The sequence below is a fragment of the Dasypus novemcinctus genome, chromosome 10, assembly GCF_030445035.2.
Source record: "Dasypus novemcinctus isolate mDasNov1 chromosome 10, mDasNov1.1.hap2, whole genome shotgun sequence".
Classification (NCBI taxonomy): Eukaryota; Metazoa; Chordata; class Mammalia; order Cingulata; family Dasypodidae; genus Dasypus; species Dasypus novemcinctus.
The window spans coordinates 4,849,340-4,867,908 of record NC_080682.1 but is presented as its reverse complement, the minus strand read 5'-3'; the positions used below and the strand labels follow the sequence as shown (position 1 = coordinate 4,867,908).

Here is an 18,569-nt window from a genome sequence, read left to right as displayed (position 1 = left end):
GTTTAGCTCTGCGTCATCGGACCCCCCAAATCCCGGCGGGCCGCCCCCCCAAGGAGCCTGATGCTCCCGCAGTCACGGCTTCCTGCTCGGTTCTCGCCGTCAATGTCAGCGCGCCTCCCGCTCAGCCCCCCGCAAGATACCCACGGGGCGAGCTCCACACCAAGATGGGGGGCCCCTGCGGCGGGACCTCTGCGCCGCCTCTGTCTGACCCTCGCCGCCGGCGGGGCCTGCAGTGTCTTCCCCGCCCCGCCGCCCGGGCCTGGCAGCGCCGCCCGGATGCGTGTGTTTATTTCTGCAGCGCGCTGGCCCGCTTCCCGAGCTCAGCCTCAAATCCCCCGGTGCCCCCCGACAAATATAACCCCCGTCGGCGGCAACGTGCATTGGCCTGCCTGGGGGGGCGGGGGCGGGGAGAGAGGAGTCTCTTCTCTTGTCTCCATGGTAACGGGGGCTGCAGGTCAGCAGGGCACTGGGAAGGGACCGCGGGGCCGAGCAGTGTGGGAACCCGGGACGGAGGATCTCTGGAGCTTTCCGAGTGCGCCCGATTGCAGGGCCTGGGAGCCGAGAAGCACGGCGGACAGGGCCCGGCTGGGAGCCAGGAGACCCCACTCCCGGGCCCGGCCGCCCCCTGGGGCCCTGGGCACGCCCAGCCCCTCTGAGGCTCAGTGTCCCCGCCGGGAGCTGACCTGCCCCTCTAATTGTCAGCCGCCGCAGTGGAAAGACAGGCGTGGAAGGGCTTTCACGAGAGGACAGGCAGGTGCCCGTAGAGCGGAGGGCTCTCCACCCGGACGATGTCCCCAGGAAAGCCCCTCGGGCTGCCCTGCCGCCCGTCACCCCGTCCCCTCCCCGCCGAGGCTGCGCCTCACCACGGAGCCCGGGCTTCTCCATGCCTGTGCCGTGCGCCCGCCGTGCCCTCCCCCTCCCCTCTCAGACTGCCCGGCTCCAGCCTCCCGGCTCCCACGGGGGCGCCCGCACGAAGCCCCCTTGCGCCTCCTTCCCCCAGCACCCATGTTTCCTCCCTCCTCCTCAGGGCCCCCCACGGCCCCTGGACCACAGAGGCCCCGCTGGTTTGCCGTGTGTCTCGTGAGCCCCAGCTCACAGCACTTAGTAGGTGCCCGAGAGGTGCCCGGCTGCTCCGTGCCGGGTTGAATCGAGCCGCCTCGGCGAGTGCGCTGCTGCTCCTTGGATTCCGGGGGCCGGGCTCGGGCCCCACCAGCCCTGACGTGGCTGCTGCCCGCCCTCCCCCCCAAAGCTCTGCCGTGGAGGGACCCGCTCGTCCTCCTTCTCCATCCATCACTCTCCCACCGGGTTCTGCTGGGTGCTGAGAAGACAGCCCTGCCCTGCACCCCCGGGCTCATGACCCCTCAACCTACCACCTAGACCCCCCAGCCATGCTCCTGCGTGGCCGCTGGGCTGGTGATCCTCCAAAATGATGAAGGTCCCCGCCTGCTCCCAGTCAGCCCTGCGAAGTCTTATGGGAGAAAAGGGAGAAATCCAGCACATACTGTTCACTTGGTAGGAGCTCTAGCTCATTCAATCCGGCAGAGACTCAGAGAGGTCCAGTAACTTGCCTGAGGTCCCACGGCCACCCTAGGGAGCTGGGACTAAGGCTAGCCCTGGATGGCACTCTGACCCCTGAGCCCCCAGCTGCACCCCCACCTCTTCTTAGCCCCTCCTGCAGCAAACCTCTCCAAGAGCCCGAGAGAAACTCCACTGCCCAGAGATCTCAGTGACACCTGAAGCATGGGGGCCCGTCCCCCTTAAAGAGGGAAACCGAGGCGCGGAAAGCTGAGGCAGCTTGCCCAAGGCACAAAGCCCAGTTCCCCTGCTTCCGTCCCCAGGGCTCTTCCCAGCCGTGGGGGGGCTCTGAGGAGACTGAAGGAGTAGGAATTGAGTCACGCATTCTCCATGCTAAGTACCAAAGCTGCTGTACAGGCGTGGGGGGAAGAAATTGTCCTGAGCTGAGCCGTGTCCTCTCTCACACAGAGAACACGGAACTAAAGTGACGTTGCAAGCCTGGCCTCCGGGCAGGGGTCCAGCTCTCGGCTGCGCACGCTCTGCTCTCGCTCTCCATTTTTCTCGGCCTTCACCCCCTCTGCTGAGTCGTCCGCCCTCCCCGCCCGCCGCCCGCTGTGCAGCGGCCCCTCTCGTCCTCACGCCTCCTCCGGGGCCTCGCCTGTCGCACTCATTCCCTCCTCGTTGCCGACCAGGTCACAGCCTGATAGAATTGTGGGTCAAGTAAGGGCCTGAGGCGCCGAGCGAGACCCCCAGGAGCTGTCCTGCCGTTCGGGCGTGTCACCTAGAGAGAAGGGACGCTGACATTTAGGTTGGCTGCCCGGCGCCTTTGTGGCTTCCTTCCTGATTGGCACCTGCCCCCTCGAGGCGGCCAGCTGGCTGCTCCTGGCAGCGAGGGGTGTCCATCTCGGCCGCAGAAAGGGAAACGGGAGGTGCTGGCAGGAGTCGGGCCTGGGGCGGGTGAGGCCTCAGGGGAAGGCGCGGGAGGAAACGGGTGAAACTGTGCTCGGGCGCTGGGGTCGGCCTGTTCGGGCACTCGGTCAGGTCATCCCACCCCGGGCAGAGGAGCCGGGGTGGGGGGGGCCCAGGTGGCCCTCCAGGAGGCCAGCGCCTTGCCTGCCCGAGAGCCTGCCTCGCAGGGCCCGGGGCCTCCCGCGCCGCCCTCCGTGGTTTTCCGAATCCGCCACGACTGCACGTTGGGCTCGTTCTGCACGTTGTCGGTGCTTCTTTCCTTCCTTCGGATTCGGAGACCTGGAGCCAAGTCCCAGACTTAGCCACGGGATCTCCGTAAAGGCAGCCTGCTGCTCGGAGCCTCAGTGGTTCCCCCTGTAAAACTGGCTCGTGGGTTCCGGGTCCCCAGGTGGGGAGGCCGTTTAGGGACTGTCTCGTGCGCTCTCCAGAGTGGAAGCAGCGCTGGGCACAAGACACAAGCTGGGACTTCCCAGCAGAGCGGGGCGTACTTCACCCTGCTCCTTTGATTCTTCCACTCCAAAAAGCCGCCCTTCTTTTATGTTGCAATCCCAGGGAACCGACTGGGGGGGTCCTGTCTGCATGGGAGTGAGGGCGGCCCGGGCTTCCTGGGTGCCGCAGGGATGGGTGGCCGACATGATTCACAGAGAAGAGGATCCAGAGGACGAGGGCGGCCCGCGGTGTCCCGCAACAGTGAGGATGGCTGGTTTGTTTTGAAAGGTCGTGACTCGAGCGACCTGAAGTGCTGCAGACACAGCAGGAGCTCCCTTTGTTTCAACAGGGCGACTACGATGGCGAAAACGTCGAGTTCAACGACAGGAAGGTAAGCAGGTGCGCCGAGGCGGGCGGCCACGTCAGGGCCTGGAGAGGGCTGGCGGCGGGGGGCGGCGAGGGTCTGGGCCTGTGCGGGGGGGGGCCCTCCGTCTACCCCCAAAGTCCCCCTCCGGGCCCCTGCCGCGGGCTCGGCTCCCCGCTATTGGGAGGAAGGCCCGTCAGTGAGCGCCTCTGGCTGGTCCTCACCCTTTTCTGGTCCTCAGAAGTCCCATGTGGCAGCTGTCACGGTGTTCTGGTGCCACCACAAACTGGGCAGCTTAAGCCTCAGAAATCTGTGGCCTCTCGGTTCTGGAGGGGCAAGTCCAGAGTCGTGTGGGCATGGCTGGGCTCCCTCCGGGGGTCCAGGGAGGACGCTCTTCCTGGTGCCCCTTGAGCCCCCAGTAGCCCTGGAGCCCCCCAGTAGCCCTGGAGCCCCCCAGTAGCCCTGGAGCCCCCCAGCAGCCCTAGAGCCCCCCAGTAGCCCTGGAGCCCCCAGTAGCCCTAGAGCCCCCCAACAGCCCTGGAGCCCCCCAGTAGCTCTAGAGCCCCCCAGTAGTCCTGGAGCCCCCAGGCAGCCCTGGAGCCCCCCACGTGGCCTGGGAGCCCCCAGGCGACCCTGGAGCCCCACATGGCCCTAGAGCTACCCAGTAGCCTTGAAGCCCCCCAGCAGCCCTGGAGCCCCCCAGCAGCCCTGGAGCCCCCCAGCAGCCCTGGCCGCTCCGGCTTGCCCCTCGTCACCCAGCGCCACCCCACGCTCCTCTAAGCACAGCAGCGTGCTGGGTTCGGGCCTGCCTGCCCCACCGTGGCGCAACTTTCCACACAAGGTCCCGTTCACAGGGCCGGGTCAGAATTTGAACATGTCATTTTGGGGGGCATGGTTCACCGCCCCCCACCACAGCAGCAGGCAATTGTGAGCCCGTGAAAGGAAAGGATGAGCTCCTCAGGGAACCCCCTCTGCTTTCCTTCCCGCTCGGGGTTGAAACTTGCATTGGCCTCTGCTGGTCTTGGCCTAATCCCGCGTTGCCTCTGGGCAGATACGTTTGGAAATTGCTGTGCTCCCGACCCCCAGCTTCCCGCCCCCCCGCCCCCCGCCCACTGCCAGGGGAAACCTGCTCGGCCTGGTTCAGCCCAGCATTTCTCAAACTTTCCTGACCTGGAACCCTTTTTAGTGAAAAAGCTATTGAGTTAGGGTTCTGTGGAACACACTTTGGGAAACTCTGAGCAACTTTTACTTCTTTGGTGACTGTCCCTAAGGCCCCTCCAGGCCCCTCGCTCCTTCCCTCCGGGGCCCCAGGAAGCCCTGCTCCTCCACCGTCTTCCCTGGGGGCACGCCCTTCACAAAGCCACCTTTCCCCCCCGCCCCGCACACTGCCCGCGCCCAGATACCACGTCCCCCTCCAGCTTCCACACGGGCCCTCCCGGTTCCTCGACAGCCCAGAGCCCCTTCTCCTCAGCCGCTGGCCCTGCACCTTGCCCCGAGGACGGTGGGTGCAGACCCCTCCCCACAAAGCGCAGGGGCACAGCCCCGAGCCGCGGGGCCGGGACCTGGGGGCGTGGAATGTTCTTGCTTCAGCCTGTCCTCCCCCTCCCCCTGCCCCATCTGTGTTTTCAGGCCTTTGGCATTTGATCCAGCTTGCCTGCCCGGGAATCTAGCTGAAGATGCTATCGTATCTAGCGCAAAAAATGACATATTTGGTTATTTTTAGTGTGACATCTGGCATTCACAGGGACCGCGTGGCTTGTGGGGAGGCCCCAGCCCCATCCCGTGTGGGAAGCAGCGTCCCCGCCGCGGACCTGTCCTGACGGGTGGGCTGCAGTGCTTGCTCCACGGGCACCAGTGACCCCTTGGCGGCTGAGTTCAGTTCTCCAAGTCACAGGCCCTCCACCCTAATGCCACCCCCCCCCATCTCCAGCCACACTGGGCACCTTTACATCTCGAGACCACTCATCTGCATGGTCACGTTGGTGACCGGACCGTCTCACTCAGGACTAGTTAGCTGGGCACTACCTTGTGCCAAGCCCATCAAAGACAAGCGCAGCTTTGCCCCTGCCCGCGAGGTTGCCCCTTCCTCTCTCCTGCCATTTGATTTTATATTCCAGCATTGAGTACAAGGCCTGGTCCGTGGGCAGCAGCGACGGATAGATAGTGGATGGGTGGATGGGTGGCTAGATGATGGATGGATGGATGGATAATGAATGGATGGATAGATGGTTGGGTGGGTTGGTGGGTGGATGGATGACGGATCGATGGGTAGATGGATGGGTGGGGAGTAAAAGCGAGAACAAATGGTCCAGATAGGTATGTGGATCCTAACTCAGAACTCTGGAGAACTTCATTCTCTCCTGGTGACCCCATTTTAACCTGATTCTGAGTATTTTACCTTTTCAATGACAAAATCTGTGGTTCAATGAAATCTCTTCCATTGAAGCAATTTCTATCTCTGACAAAATCTGTGACTCCCTCATTATTGGTCCCGTCAGTGGCAAGAGCCTCAAGCACCTACTCCAGGTATCTGAGGATAGAAGGGTGAGCACAGCCAAGGACCTTTTCCTGGGCTGTGTCAGAGCAGCAGAGGGCAGCGAGCAGGTGGGACAAGCAGGAGTGGGGACGTGGAGGCCGAGCCGTCCTGCCTCTCGGCCTGTTCCCCAAAGGGCAGGCGTGTGGGGGCCCTTGGAGGCCGGCGCGCCTTCCTTGGGTGATTTCAGAGCGACACAGGACTAAGTCCTGATGGCACGAGGAATATGCCGGAAGGTGTGCCGGTGGCCCGTTGCTGGTCTTCCTGTCAGGGCCCTGGAGGAGCAGCCAGCTTGGGCCCTGTGGAGCAGGGACAGCTAGACCTCCAGGCCGGGACTTGCCTGGATCTTGGGGGGATGTTCTCCAGCAGGGGATTGGGGTCTGCTCCAACTCTGCTGGACTGGGGGCCGCAGGGCCCTGGACCTGTCATTCATTCACTCATTCCTTCATTCGATTCTTCACCAAAAAACCTGTAATTTTAGGGGGAGAGAGAGGCAACGGGGACGTAGGGAAGATCCAGTTGAGAATGTGGGAGCTGGGATGGATGCACTTGCGGGAGGAGTAAAGACGCGGGGCGGGGTGGGCCGGGACATCTCCCAGGTCTGGGTGCTCAGAAGCTTCCGGGTCACCTGGCTCTCCAGCCCTGCCCACCCCTCTGCCCACTCGCCTCCCCCCACTCGCCTCCCCCCACTCGCCTCCCCCCACTCGCCTCCCCCCACTCGCCTCCCCCCTGCTCACTAAAGCCAAGACTCATCCCTGGAATTTCTTCCAGTGACAACACGGGATCTTAAGTTTAGATTCCCTTAAGTTTAGATTCCTTCTCGGGGCCTCAGGGAGATTGATGCTACCTTCTTGGCAGGAAGCAGATGCCCCCGGGGTAAAATGGTTGACGTGAGGGAGGGGGCAGGAGGGGCCGTGGATGGTGCTGTCTGAGCCAGACAGGCCCAGGGACACAGTGACCCCCTGCCCGGTGGGCCCGCTTCCTCACCCTCAGGTTCCCTCCACTCTCCCCCTCCCTCCCCCATTTTCCCTCTCCTCCCTTGCTTTCTTCTTCTCTTCCTCCTCCTCTCTATCCTCCTTCCCTCTCCTCTTCCCCTCCTCCTCTCTCTCCCTCCCTCTCTCCCCTCTCCTTTTCTCTACCTCTCTCCCTCTCCCCCCTGCCCCTTTTCCTTTCCTCCTCTCCCTCCCTCCCTCCCTCTCTGGTGCAGCCCCCCAGCCTGTCTGTGGTGTCACCGGTGATTTCACCCCAGGTCTGGGAGGAGGTGCCCGGGGCGGGGGGTGGCTGGCCGCCTTGCCCCCGGGTCCCTTCAAGGAGCGCGGCTGGCTCGGAGCACCTTTTCCTCGCTCCCCGCGTGGCCAGGCGTGCTGACCCAAACCAACCCCAACGTCTGCCCTGTCTGGAGCAGGGGGGCGCCCCTGAGACCCCCAGATTCTCAGTTACTAGGAAGAACGATGCCCGCCTTCCAGATACAGGAGGCGAGGGGCTCGGAGGAGGGGGCACTTCCCGGGTCACCCGCTGGGGGTCAGAGGGGGAGGGGCCTGCCCTGGTCACTCACGCAGGGCCACAGGGGGAGGTGGGCTGCCGGGGTCCCCCATCAGGGTGCAGCAGTGCCATCACCCCAGCTGGGGCAGGGGGTCCAGCCCCACCCAGGGGCAGCGCTGGTCGCCCCAGCACGAGCCTCACCGCTGTTCCTTCAAGCCCTGTCCCTCCTGCTTGAGCCACTGACGGAAGGCTCCTGGGCCAAGGGAAACGCGCTTGCAGAGATGAGAGCGGGAAAGCCAGGGTGGGCGGGGTTCCCCTAGTTAGGCAGAAAGCACCCTGCTTCTCCATGTTGCCTCCATCCCCATTTCAGAGGCGAGTGCATTGAAACAGCGCCCAGGCGGCTCGCAGAGCTACAGAAGGAGCGCAGACATTACCAAGAGGGCGCCTCTGGGAGCCCCTGCCCCTTTCTGCGGAAGCTCGTCCCCTCCCTCTTGCCTATTTTAAATTTTTAAAGCCTTCCTTGCAAGGTATCTTGGATCGTATACAGTCACATCTTCAGCTCTGGGTTTTCCAAGGCAGTCGAGGAGAGTGCTTGGGTTGATGATACAAAATTATGTATGTTTTCATGTGGCCACAGCAAAATCTGAATTTAGGAGACCCCCCAATGTAGAAAAAAACGTGACAGTGGTGGGCTCAGAGGCCAGGAACCCGCCTGGCGCAGGTCTGCACGCAGCATGGCATTTTTGCCAGCCCCCTGCCGTGTCCACGCTGGAGCCTGACCACGAGCACAAGGCCCTTCTGCCCTTCCCTGCTTCTTCCCATCAGGAATTGCCCTCCTGTTCGTGTCTCGTCTCGGGGCAAACCCAGCCCTCGCCGGCCCCTCCGAGCCTCCTCGGGGCGGGGCAAGACATGGGGGTCTCGGCCAGCCCACTCCTCTCCAGCCAGCCTCGCCACCTCCGGTGTTGTGAGGCTGGAAGCCCCAGGGGGAAGTCCTTTGCCCGTGGGGTGGTGACAGTGGGCTGTAGCCAAGTGCCCTTTGTCTGCCACCTGAGGCTGCCCCCCACTTCCCCATTGGCAACCCTAGGAATGACCCCAGATGGAGGGCTCAGACGCACCAGCCATGTCGGTCACTGAGATGTCAAAGCCCCATTTCCCATCCCCTGAGGATGGAGAGGACGTGTGACGGAGGGCTCCTGGGGTCCCTCCTGCCGGGACCTCAGACTCGATTTGGGGGGTGGCTGGGCCTGGCACAGGGGCTTTGAGCTGAGTAAATGGTCTCCTGGCCTCCCTCTGGCTCCTGGTGGGCAGCTGGCCCTTGGCTGTCCTGGGCTAAGCCACTCGACCCACCTGCCTCGGGGGACAACAAGCCCCAGACAAGCCCCTCCTCCGTTCAGCGAGGGCCGCCCTGTACCTGGAGGGCGTGATACATGAGCTTGGCTTGAGCTAAGGCCAGTAAAAGCATTAACTACCCACCGAGCATGAGGGTTTTTTGTTTTTTTGTTTTAAAGATTTATTATTTTTTTTAATTCCTCCCTCCCTCCAGTTGTGTGCTCTCTGTGTCCATTCACTGTGTGTTCTTCTGTGACCGATACTATCCTTATCAGCAGCACCGGGAGTCTGTGATCCTTTTGTGTCATCTTGCTGTGTCAGCTCTCCGTGTGTGCGGCACCACTCTTGGGCAGGCTGCACTTCCTTTCTCGCTGGGCGGCTCTCCTTACTGGGCGCACTCCTTGCGCGTGGGGCTCCCCTACGCGGGGGACACCCCTGCGTGGCAGGGCACTCCTTGCGCGCATCAGCACTGCGCATGGGCCAGCTCCACACGGGTCAGGGAGGCCCAGGGTTTGAGCCCTGGACCTCCCATGTAGGCGGATGCTCTGTCCGTTGAGCCACATCCGCTTCCTGTTTGTTTTTTGAGCAGCAGTCCTCACGCGTCAGCCTGTTCATACCAGGCTTCCATCTGCGGATCCACCTAACTCACAGCGTCCTTCCCGAGGCCTCGGGGTAGCGGGGGTGGGGGTGGGCTTCATTTCCTTCGCTGAGCCTGGCCCATCCCTGGAGACAGAGTCACGCTGTCTTTGCTACCCAGACTTGGTAAAATTTTGCCATCAGTATTTCTCCACTCAAAAAAAAGGCTGGTCGTTTCTGCTCTTTGTCACAATCGGCTTGCTCCCTGATGGGGACAACCAAGAAACCTGGAGGGGAAAGCCTCCCGGGCCAGGTCGCGGGAGAAGAATTCCAGGTCAGCTCCTGTAGAGAGAGGGCCTGTCGGGCCAGGAGATTCTCTCTTGTCCCCACCCACACCTCAAGTCTTCAGCCCCTTCTTGTTCCTGGACCCCCACCGCCGCCCTGCCCGGCCCCCACCCAGCCCCCATGGGGTCTGCCTGCTGCACCCTGATTTGGAGGGCCCTTCCCAGAGCTGGAGAGAGGTGGTCAGTTTCATCTCTTCCTTAGTGTCTGCCAAGACAGGGGGCCCACCGGGGGTGCTTAAAGCCCCAGAAATGGTTTCCTCGCTTGGGAGGCGGACGTCCCAGGCCTAGGGGCGGCCGGGCTCTGTGCCCTCTGAAGCCGGCGGGAGGCTCCTCCGGCCCCCTCCAGCTTCCAGGGGCACCGGCCGTCCTTGGGCATCCCTTGTCCTGGGGACGCCCCAATCCCGGCTCTGCCTCCATCCTCACTGGCCTTTTGGTGTCTGTGTCTGCCCCAGTCCCTCTTCTCGGGGGGACCCAGTTGTTTGGCTCAGGCCCACTCTCCTCATTTAACTGACCACTTGCCTCTAAAATGAGCGTGGGTTAGACTCAAACATGCCTTTCGGGGGACACAGTCCACTCCCTAGCAGTGTCCATCTCCCCCCAGGACGGAAGCCCCACGGGCTCAGGGCTGTGTCTCCGGCTCTCACCTCCGAGAGCCCAGCGCCCACGCTGGTACCAGGCACGGCCAACGCACAATGAGTGACTGAACGTACGAGTGAATGCACGGATGAATGATGTGGCTACGGCGACGTCCACCAGCTCATCTCTGTCCTCAGCCGAGTTTTCACCTGCCCCCCTCCGCTTCTCTCCCCCAGCTCCTGTACGAAGAGTGGGCCAGTTACAGGGTCTTCTACAAATACCAGCCCATCGACCTGGTCAGGTAAGCGGGTGCGATGGGCAGGGCAGGCTCCTCGGGCCGCGGCGGTGCAAGGGGTAGCCACAGAGCCGTCAGTCCAGCGGACGTCCCCGTGGGACTTGACCGCACTAAAGAGGCAGCGACCGGGGACCTGTTTGAGCTTGAAGGGGGTGCCAGGAGCTGGGTAGAGGATCCCCAGTCCGTGCTAAGCAGGGTCTCCCCGTTCCCTGGAGAGTGGCCTTTGCCCCATCGATTTTACCACCCTAAATTCACCCCCTGCCGGGCCTGGCTGGGAGGCCACAGGGTAAAGGGCAGGGAAGAGCTGCCTGGAAACATGGAAAATTGCCTGTCCGGGTGATTTGCCACCTCTCCAGGGAACCTCTGTCCCCACAGCCTAAGAAGGGCCAAGCCGGTTAGGTCCTGCGAGCCCCGTCGGTTAGCGTCGGGCCCGTGGAAATGCACTTAAGCCGTGGAGGGGCCATGGAGGGGCCGTGGCCTCTTAAGATGCGGGGCGACTGCTTGTCTCAGCACCTCCCTGCCCAAGTCCTTTCTAGTTCTGATGCTGGACGGCACTTCACGGGGCTGGCCTCTCGGGAAACACGTCCACACCCGCCGGCGTGCACCGCCCCGGGGACTGCCCCTGCTTCCCGGGTACGCGGGCGGTGGGCTCAGGAGGGCAGTGAGGAAGCCGAGCCCGGGGGCCGGGCTGACCCCCGCTTGGCTCCCGGGACGAGGGAACCAGGCCCCTGTGTCGTGCTGTCGCTTGCGAGGCGGGCCCTGCGTGTCTGTCGCCGGCACTGACCCGGGCACCTTTCTCCGCCGGGCCTGGGCGGTGCAGGAAGTACTTCGGTGAGAAGATCGGCCTGTACTTCGCCTGGCTGGGTGTGTACACGCAGATGCTCATCCCGGCCTCCGTCGTCGGCATCATCGTCTTTCTCTACGGATGTGCCACCGTCGACGAAAACATCCCCAGGTAGGCGGGCGGCCCCGCCCGGCCTGCCCCGACCGAGCGCCCCTTCCCGGGAGGGGCCCTGAGCTGGCCGGGGCTGCTAGGCACGGAGCGGGCCGGCTCGACCGCGGGGTGTCTGGTCTCGGGGTATGGGAGGCTGGACGTCCAGCCTCGAGGCTGCGGCAAGGCCGTGCTTTCTCCCCAAAGTCTGCAGCCTTCTGGGGCCGGCTTGCCTCGCGGACGGTCTTTGGGACCCCTGGCGGTCATCTCTGTCCCCAGCCCATGGAGACCACCTCCTGCCGCTTGCTTTAGCCTCTGGCTTCTCTCTCCGAGGCCTTCCGTGGCACGTCTCACGGCCCACCCGGATAGTCTGGCCACCCCAAAGAGGACCTCCGGAGGCCCTTTTCACAAATGTGTCCTCAAATTAACTAACGTGTCCACCAATTGACTGTGATGTGTCGTCCAAGGGTCCTACTTCCAAATGCCCATGGAGTAGGATGAGGAGCGGGCCTTTGCTTGGGGGCCCCGTAGCTTTACAATGCTTCCCCGGGACTCGGGCTTCTCCACAAGACCCCGGGCGCACGCCCAGCCTCCCGAGAGCTCTCGGGCCGCGCCTTGGGCTGTGGGCGCGGAAGGTGCACGACCGGAGGGCGTGAAGGCCCGAGCCTAGGGAAGCTGCCTTCTCCCTGCTCGGGGAGTGGGGCAGGGGCAGCCTGGGGCCGACCCCCGAGTGCAGCGCGGCTGTTCCCTCTGCTGCCTGCCGGGGCTCGCGGCACAGGGGGCGCAGGGGTGCCGTTCCCCAAAGTGGCAGGCAGGCCCGGCCATGGGCTGGACCCTCAGGACTCTCTCCATTAGCCAAAGCCCACCCGGAGAGGACTGCACCATGTCTTTAAGATGCCAGGGCGGTGGCCGAGAGGCTCGGGGCACCCCTTCCGTGTGCAAAAAAGGTGGCCTTCCGGAAGGTGGCAGCATCCGCGCAGAGTGCCGCGACGTCACTTTGGTTCTTTTTTTTTTTTTTTTTAAGATTTATTTATTTATTTCTCTTCCCTTCCCCTCCTCACCCCCCGTGGTTGTCTGTTCTCTGTGTCTATTTGCTGTGTCTTCCTCTTTATCCACTGCTGTTGTCAGCGGCACGGGAATCTGTGTTTCTTTTTGTTGCATCATCTTGTTGTGTCAGCTCTCCATGTGGGTGGCGCCATTCCTGGGCAGGCTGCACTTTCTTTCGCGCTGGGCGGCTCTCCTTACGGGGTGCACTCCTTTGCGCGTGGGGCTCCCCTACGTGGGGGACACCCCTGCGTGGCAGGGCACTCCTTGCGCACATCAGCACTGTGCGTGGGCCAGCTCCACACGGGTCAAGGAGGCCCGGGGTTTGAACCGCGGACCTCCCATGTGCTAGACGGACGCCCTAACCACTGGGCCACGTCCGCTTCCCGCACTTGGGTTCTATTTCTAGCCGCCTGGCAAGTGTCTGTCAACTGACGCTGCTGCTTGGAAAACCCATCAGTATTTCCAGGCAGTTACGGGCCGGTGAGTCTCCAACCTAGGGAAGAATTGGCTCGTCACGGCGCACAGCTCCGAAGGCCGTGTCCGGGGAGGTTTGGTTTCAGTTCTGGGTTCGTGCATGAATAACACCTCAACTATCCGCCCGCCCCGCGTCGAACCCCGAGAGGAATCCGGCTTATCTCTCCAGCAGGGTTATTTTGGCCACGGGCAGGAGCAAGCGTGCCCCTTTTTTGCAAATATGGCATGAGGTCACTCTGCTTGGGGTTGGACTGTGGGAAAGATGGAAGTGGCCCGGGCTTGGTGGGAACGTCAGGTCGAGCTCAGAGTCGAGAGGAAGTGCCCTCCCCGTGGGGACGCTGGCCCGGGAGGACAGGCCTGGGCGCCCCTCCCCTGCCCCAGGCGGCCTCGGCAGGAGGCTGCCCACGTGGACTCCCTGGGGACGCCACGGCCTCAGGGTGCTGACCACCTTGTCAGAGGGCCAGAGAGGCGGGCGGTGTTTGCTCGGGACCCAGCTGCCCGCGGGGTGCCTGTTCCTGTCTCAGCCTGGATCCCTCGGTGCCCTCTGAGCCAAGCCGGGGCGTGCCCCCCCCCGATGGCTACAGGCAGCCCGGCCCCTGGCCCTCCAGCCACTCTGGGGTGCAGGTCCCCCCATTCCTTGCCTTTGTTTGGGCTGATGGTGGAAGCGCCAAGCGGGTGGAAGGTCCCACACCGGCCGCGAAGGGCCCTTTGGCTGGCTGGTGGCGTCCGCTGGGAGCCGCGGCTGGGAGAGGGGCCCTGGTGTGCCAGCGGCTCGAGGGCCCCTGGCCCCCCACGCTCGAGCCAGGGTCGTCACTGCAGCCCTGGGGGGCGGGGAGGATGGGCTGCCATCTGCAGGCACCCTGGAGTGGAGCTCGGGCACGTCACCTGCAGATCTTCTGCCTCTCTCGCCGTCCCCTCTTCTCCTCAGCAGGGGCTCAGGAGGCCGCTCAGCCAGAGGGACTGCAGGTGTTTTTGTTTGTTTTTTAGAGCAGTTGCAGGTTTCCGGGCTTTCTTTTTTGTTTTTTTTAAGGATTTATTTTTTATTTATTTCTCTCCCCTTCCCCTCCCCCCAGTTGTCTGCTCTCTGTGTCCATTCGCTGTGTGTTCTTCTGTGTCCGCTCGCATTCTTGTCAGTGGCACTGGGAATCTGTGTCTTGTTTTGTTGTGTCATCTCACTGTGTCAGCGTTGTTTTGTGTCAGCTCTTTGTGTGTGCGGCACCACTCCTGGGCAGGCTGCACTTTTTCACACTGGGCAGCTCTCCTTGGCTCACTCTTGCGCGTGGGGCTCCCCTATGCGGGGGACACCCCTGCGTGGCACGGCACTCCTTGCGCGCATCAGCACTGCGTGTGAGCCAGCTCCACACGGGTCAGGAGGCCCTGGGTTTGACCTCCCATGTGGTAGGTGGATGCTCTATCAGTTGAGCCAAATCCGCGTCCCGGTGCTTTCTTTTCAAACCACAGCGCTTGTGAGGTGCTTGGCTGTCCGCACCCGCTAGGGGGTGTGGCCTGAGGGGGCCAGGCTGCCTTCCAGGGGCTTCAGCTGGCAGCCCGATAGCTGGGTGCCCTTCGTTGTCAGCATGCCCGTTCTGCAGGTGGGGAGACTGAGGCCTAGGGCCGTGCAGATAATGAGAGGCAGGGCCGAGGTGGAGAGCCACACTTCCTCCTACCTGCACACCTGCCCCTCACCCCACTCCCACCCCCACTCCCACCCCCACTTCCCCAGGCAGGCCTCGACTCTTAGAACCTCTTCCCATCACCCCCCGGCACGTCAGTTCCCGCACGCTGTTCTTACAAATGTTGGGTGAGGGTCCCTGGGAGAAGAGAATCGAGCTGGAATGCCCATGGGACTGGGAATGCCCTCAAGCCTCTTGACTGCTGAGCGCCAGTTGGTGCAGAGGCGTGTGCGTATCCAGAATGTTCTTAAAAGAAACACGCTGGTCTCCTCCCAGATGACCCTGGAACCTTCCAGAATATGCCTTATAGCCTGGGTGTCTGTTCAGAGACCAGAGCCTTGCCGTGGTCAGCAGGAAGGAGAAAGTTCCGGGCAGGGCAGGCCTGGAAGGATCGGCTTTGGGTCTCTCCTCCCATTTTCCAGAAAGAGAAACTGAGGCTGCAGCTAAAGGGACTTGGCCCCAGTCTCGGGGGGAAGGAAGAGCCGAGGAAGGCCCCGAACCCAGGCCCCCCACCCTCGGCAGGGGCCCCTCCCACTGCCTCCGGATCTGAGAGGCTCAGGTTCAAATCCCCCCCCTGCCGTGACCCCTGTCCTCGCCCGTCCCTCACGCGGGGCTCCCGTAGCTGATGGTCTTGCCATGTCAGCTAAGCATGGAGCAGAAGAGACCCCGTGTGCTAGAGGGGCCGGGGGGAGGCGCAGGGCTGCGGGGGCGTCACCACTCCTGCCCAGAGCTCAGCGGGACAGAAGCCCCCTCACCAGGACCCCCGTCCTGGGCCAGCACCCTTGTGTCCTGAGCGAGCTCCTGGCGAGCAGCGCTCTCCACCTCCTTCGTGGGGTCACACCCAGGGGGGAGGAACAGGTACGAGGGCGGCTCGAGCAAGGCCGGAACGCGTGGGCCCGTGGGGGCTTTTGCCCTGCCCGCCCCGTGTCCCAGGACCTTGCGGCAAAAACGCCCGCACGGCGCTCACCGGTCCCACGAGCCTCCACGGGGTCACTGGTTCGAGGGGGCCTCGCTGGGATCCCAGGTCCCGGTCCAGGCTCTGGGTGCCTGCTGCATGGGGGCCACCCCCCCTCGTTGAACCCTCGTGGTTCTCTCTCCTGGCGCGAAGCAAGGGGCCCCCAGGCCGCCTGTGGAATTTGGGGGTCCCGGTGCACGATGGAAGAATCCCGGGGCGTTCGAAGGCGCCCACGGCGGCGCGCTGGACCGAGCCGGCGCCCTCCTGGGCGGTGGGCAGGGCCCTGGCCTGAGCAGCCCCCGCCGCTCTCTTGCAGCATGGAGATGTGCGACCAGCGGCACAACATCACCATGTGCCCGCTCTGCGACAAGACGTGCAGCTACTGGAAGATGAGCTCGGCCTGCGCCACGGCCCGCGCCAGCCACCTCTTCGACAACCCCGCCACCGTCTTCTTCTCCGTCTTCATGGCCCTCTGGGGTAAGCAGGGCCTGCGCGGGCCGGGGCCGGGGGTGTCGCCCGCCTTGCCTTCCTCCTGCCTCCTGGGGCGCGTCCACAGCAGAGTCCACACCGCCGTCCAGGGGCGGCCAGGGAGGCGCGGGGAAGAACCCCCACGTGCCTGCAGCCTCTAGAAAAGGGCCCTCCGGGGGCCACGTGGGTCACCCAGGAGGGCAGGTTTGCAACACGGGGGCAGGGGCCCCGAGGTCCAGCTTGTATGCTGCTGCTGATGATACATCCCTCAGGGCAAGCTGGGCCCCCCCACCCCTCCCCCTCCCCCACCCACGCCCGCCTCCCCTCCCCGCTCCACTCCTCCCCCCACCCACTCCCTCCTCCCCCTCCCCTCTTCACTCTTCCCACCCACTCCCTCCTCACCCCTCCCCCATCCACTCTCCCACCCCTTTCCCCACCCCCTGTCCCGTTTCCCATTCTCTGTCCCTACCCTCTCCCCACCCACGCCCTCCTCCCCCTCCCCTCTCCACTCCCCCCTCCTTCCTCCCCCTCCCCATCCACTCTCCCACCCCTTCCCCCACCCCCTGTCCCCTGTCCCCACCCTCTCCCCCACCCCTCCCTCCTCCACCCTCTCCCTCACCCTCCCCCACCCTCTCCCTCAGTGCTTGTGTTGAGTCTGGAAGATGGGGGGGGTGAGGCAGGGGTCCAGGTGGAGAAAGGAGGTGCTGGGGGCAGGCTGCCAGGTGCCTCCCGCTGAGGGGCGGGCTCGGGGGCTACACCCAGGATCCCGGTGCCCTGCCGTGGGGTGCGTCCCTGGGCACTCAGTGGGTCCACCATGGCTGCCCGGGGGCCGGAAGGGCAGTGGTTTTGCAGCTGAGCAGCAGAGGCTGCCTCCCGTCCGCCGGGTGTGCAGCTCCATGCGCCCTCACCTGCCCGGGCGCTGGGCCTCCCCGAGGACCAGGCACAGAATTCAGGACCAGCCCCCACCCTGTCACCAAGGGGAGGGGGTTCACAGAGGCCCCCCTGGGCCGAGGGGCGGCTATTGGGGGGGGCTGTTCGGAAGCGCAGGAAGGTTTGTAGTAGGAGAGAAGGGGGAGACAGCACCCGCTCTGAGCTGCCCAGGGCTGCGCCCGAGCAGGGGCAGAGCCAGCGCCCAGCCCGAGCGGCCTCCGGAGCCCGAGGCTGCTCCCTCCCGGCGGAGCCGAGCCCCTCGCCGCTGCCGGGACACGCCGCTGCCGGGACCCAGTGCTCTCGCCAGCCGTGTCTGCCTGGCCGGGGGTGTCCTGCAGGGCACTGGGCTTCTTGGCCCCATGGGCCTGGACACGCTGGCGCCAGGGCTCGGGCCCGGCTGGACCTGCGTGACTCGGGGGCGGTGTGCACAGAGGGGCGGGCGCCTGCCCTCCCCAGCCCTCTGCTGCTGGCTGGAAGCGCGAGGCCTGGGCGGCTCGCGCTTGGGCCCTGGCAGTGCCTTCGTGCAGACCCCACCCTGCCCCATCCCCGCCCCGGCATCTGTGTCCTTATCAGGAGACCCTGGCGTGGCGTCTCCTCCCTGGAACGGGCACTCGCACACACACTCGCACCCACACCCAGCGGCTCAATCAGAAAGGCCGGTTCTCACGCGGGAGCCCTCCTCGTGGACCCGGCCGGCTCCCTTCCGGGGCCTCATGTGGGGTTCCAGGGCCTGTCTGGCTCGAGAGCCCACACTGAGACGGCCGGTGTTGGTGGAGGGAGGTGGCCAGTAGGCACCACGTCCCCCTCGCCATTGGGAAATCACCCAGGGCCCACCCACCGTGGTCCGCTCACGTCCCCCAGGGTGCGTTTCATACCTGCCCTCGGAGCTCCGGCCCCTTCACCACCTAAAACCACTCTGAACCTCAGTATCCTCCTCTATGAAATGGGGATAGAAAAAGGATTAGATATCGTGGATGTAAAGGCTCAGCCAGTGCTGAGCGCACAGCTGGCGCGATGCACCGTCGCTGTGGCCGTGACCACAAAATGTGGGCAATGCCACCTGCCTCACTGGGGTACTGGGAGAATGAAAGAAAATCACGTACGAGTAGGTGCCCACATCGTGCCAGCTTGTGGAAGATGCTGATCTACCAGTATTTATTGTGCAGCTGTGCTGGACACGAGGGGAAACCCCGGGAAGCCCAAACCGACGTGTTCACTGCCCTTACAACGCTAACAACCTCGGGGTCCAGGGGCCAGCGTGTGCCAAGGTCCTGTGGTGAGGGGCAAGGCCCGTTGATGGAGGCTGCCAGGAGCAGGGGCAGGTGGGAAAGGCGCGGGAAGAGCCCACAGAGGTGAGCAAGGACCCGGCGGAAAGAATTCCGTGCTCTCCCGAGGACAACTAGGAAGCCGGCTTGGCTGCCTGCCGTCGGAGACATTTCCCGTCTTGTGGTCAGGCCAGGAACCACGGACGTGGGGGAAGCTGGAGCAGTGGCTCGGGGAGGGGCGGCCCAGCTCTGATCAGCGGCGGGGGCCTGGCTGCCCGTGGGGTCCGCTTCCTGGCGGGCGCTCGTGCCGCGGGCCTGTCCACCAGGAGCCACGCTCCCCGTTCCCCGAGGCCAGTGCCGTGGCCGCAGTCCCTGGCCCCGGGTTCCTGATGTCATCCCAGCAGCTCCCACTCT

The 18,569-nt window shown here is 64.2% G+C and overlaps 1 protein-coding gene across 1 annotated transcript in view; it reads left to right on the top strand.

The window, feature by feature from the left end:
* Positions 1 to 18,569, top strand: part of ANO1 (anoctamin 1) — a 92,020-nt gene that overhangs the window by 30,498 nt on the left and 42,953 nt on the right. Inside the window, 4 exon segments of the mRNA XM_058305006.1 lie at positions 3,263 to 3,304; positions 10,354 to 10,418; positions 11,233 to 11,367; positions 15,809 to 15,969. Of these exon segments, the coding sequence (XP_058160989.1) occupies positions 3,263 to 3,304; positions 10,354 to 10,418; positions 11,233 to 11,367; positions 15,809 to 15,969 (403 nt within the window).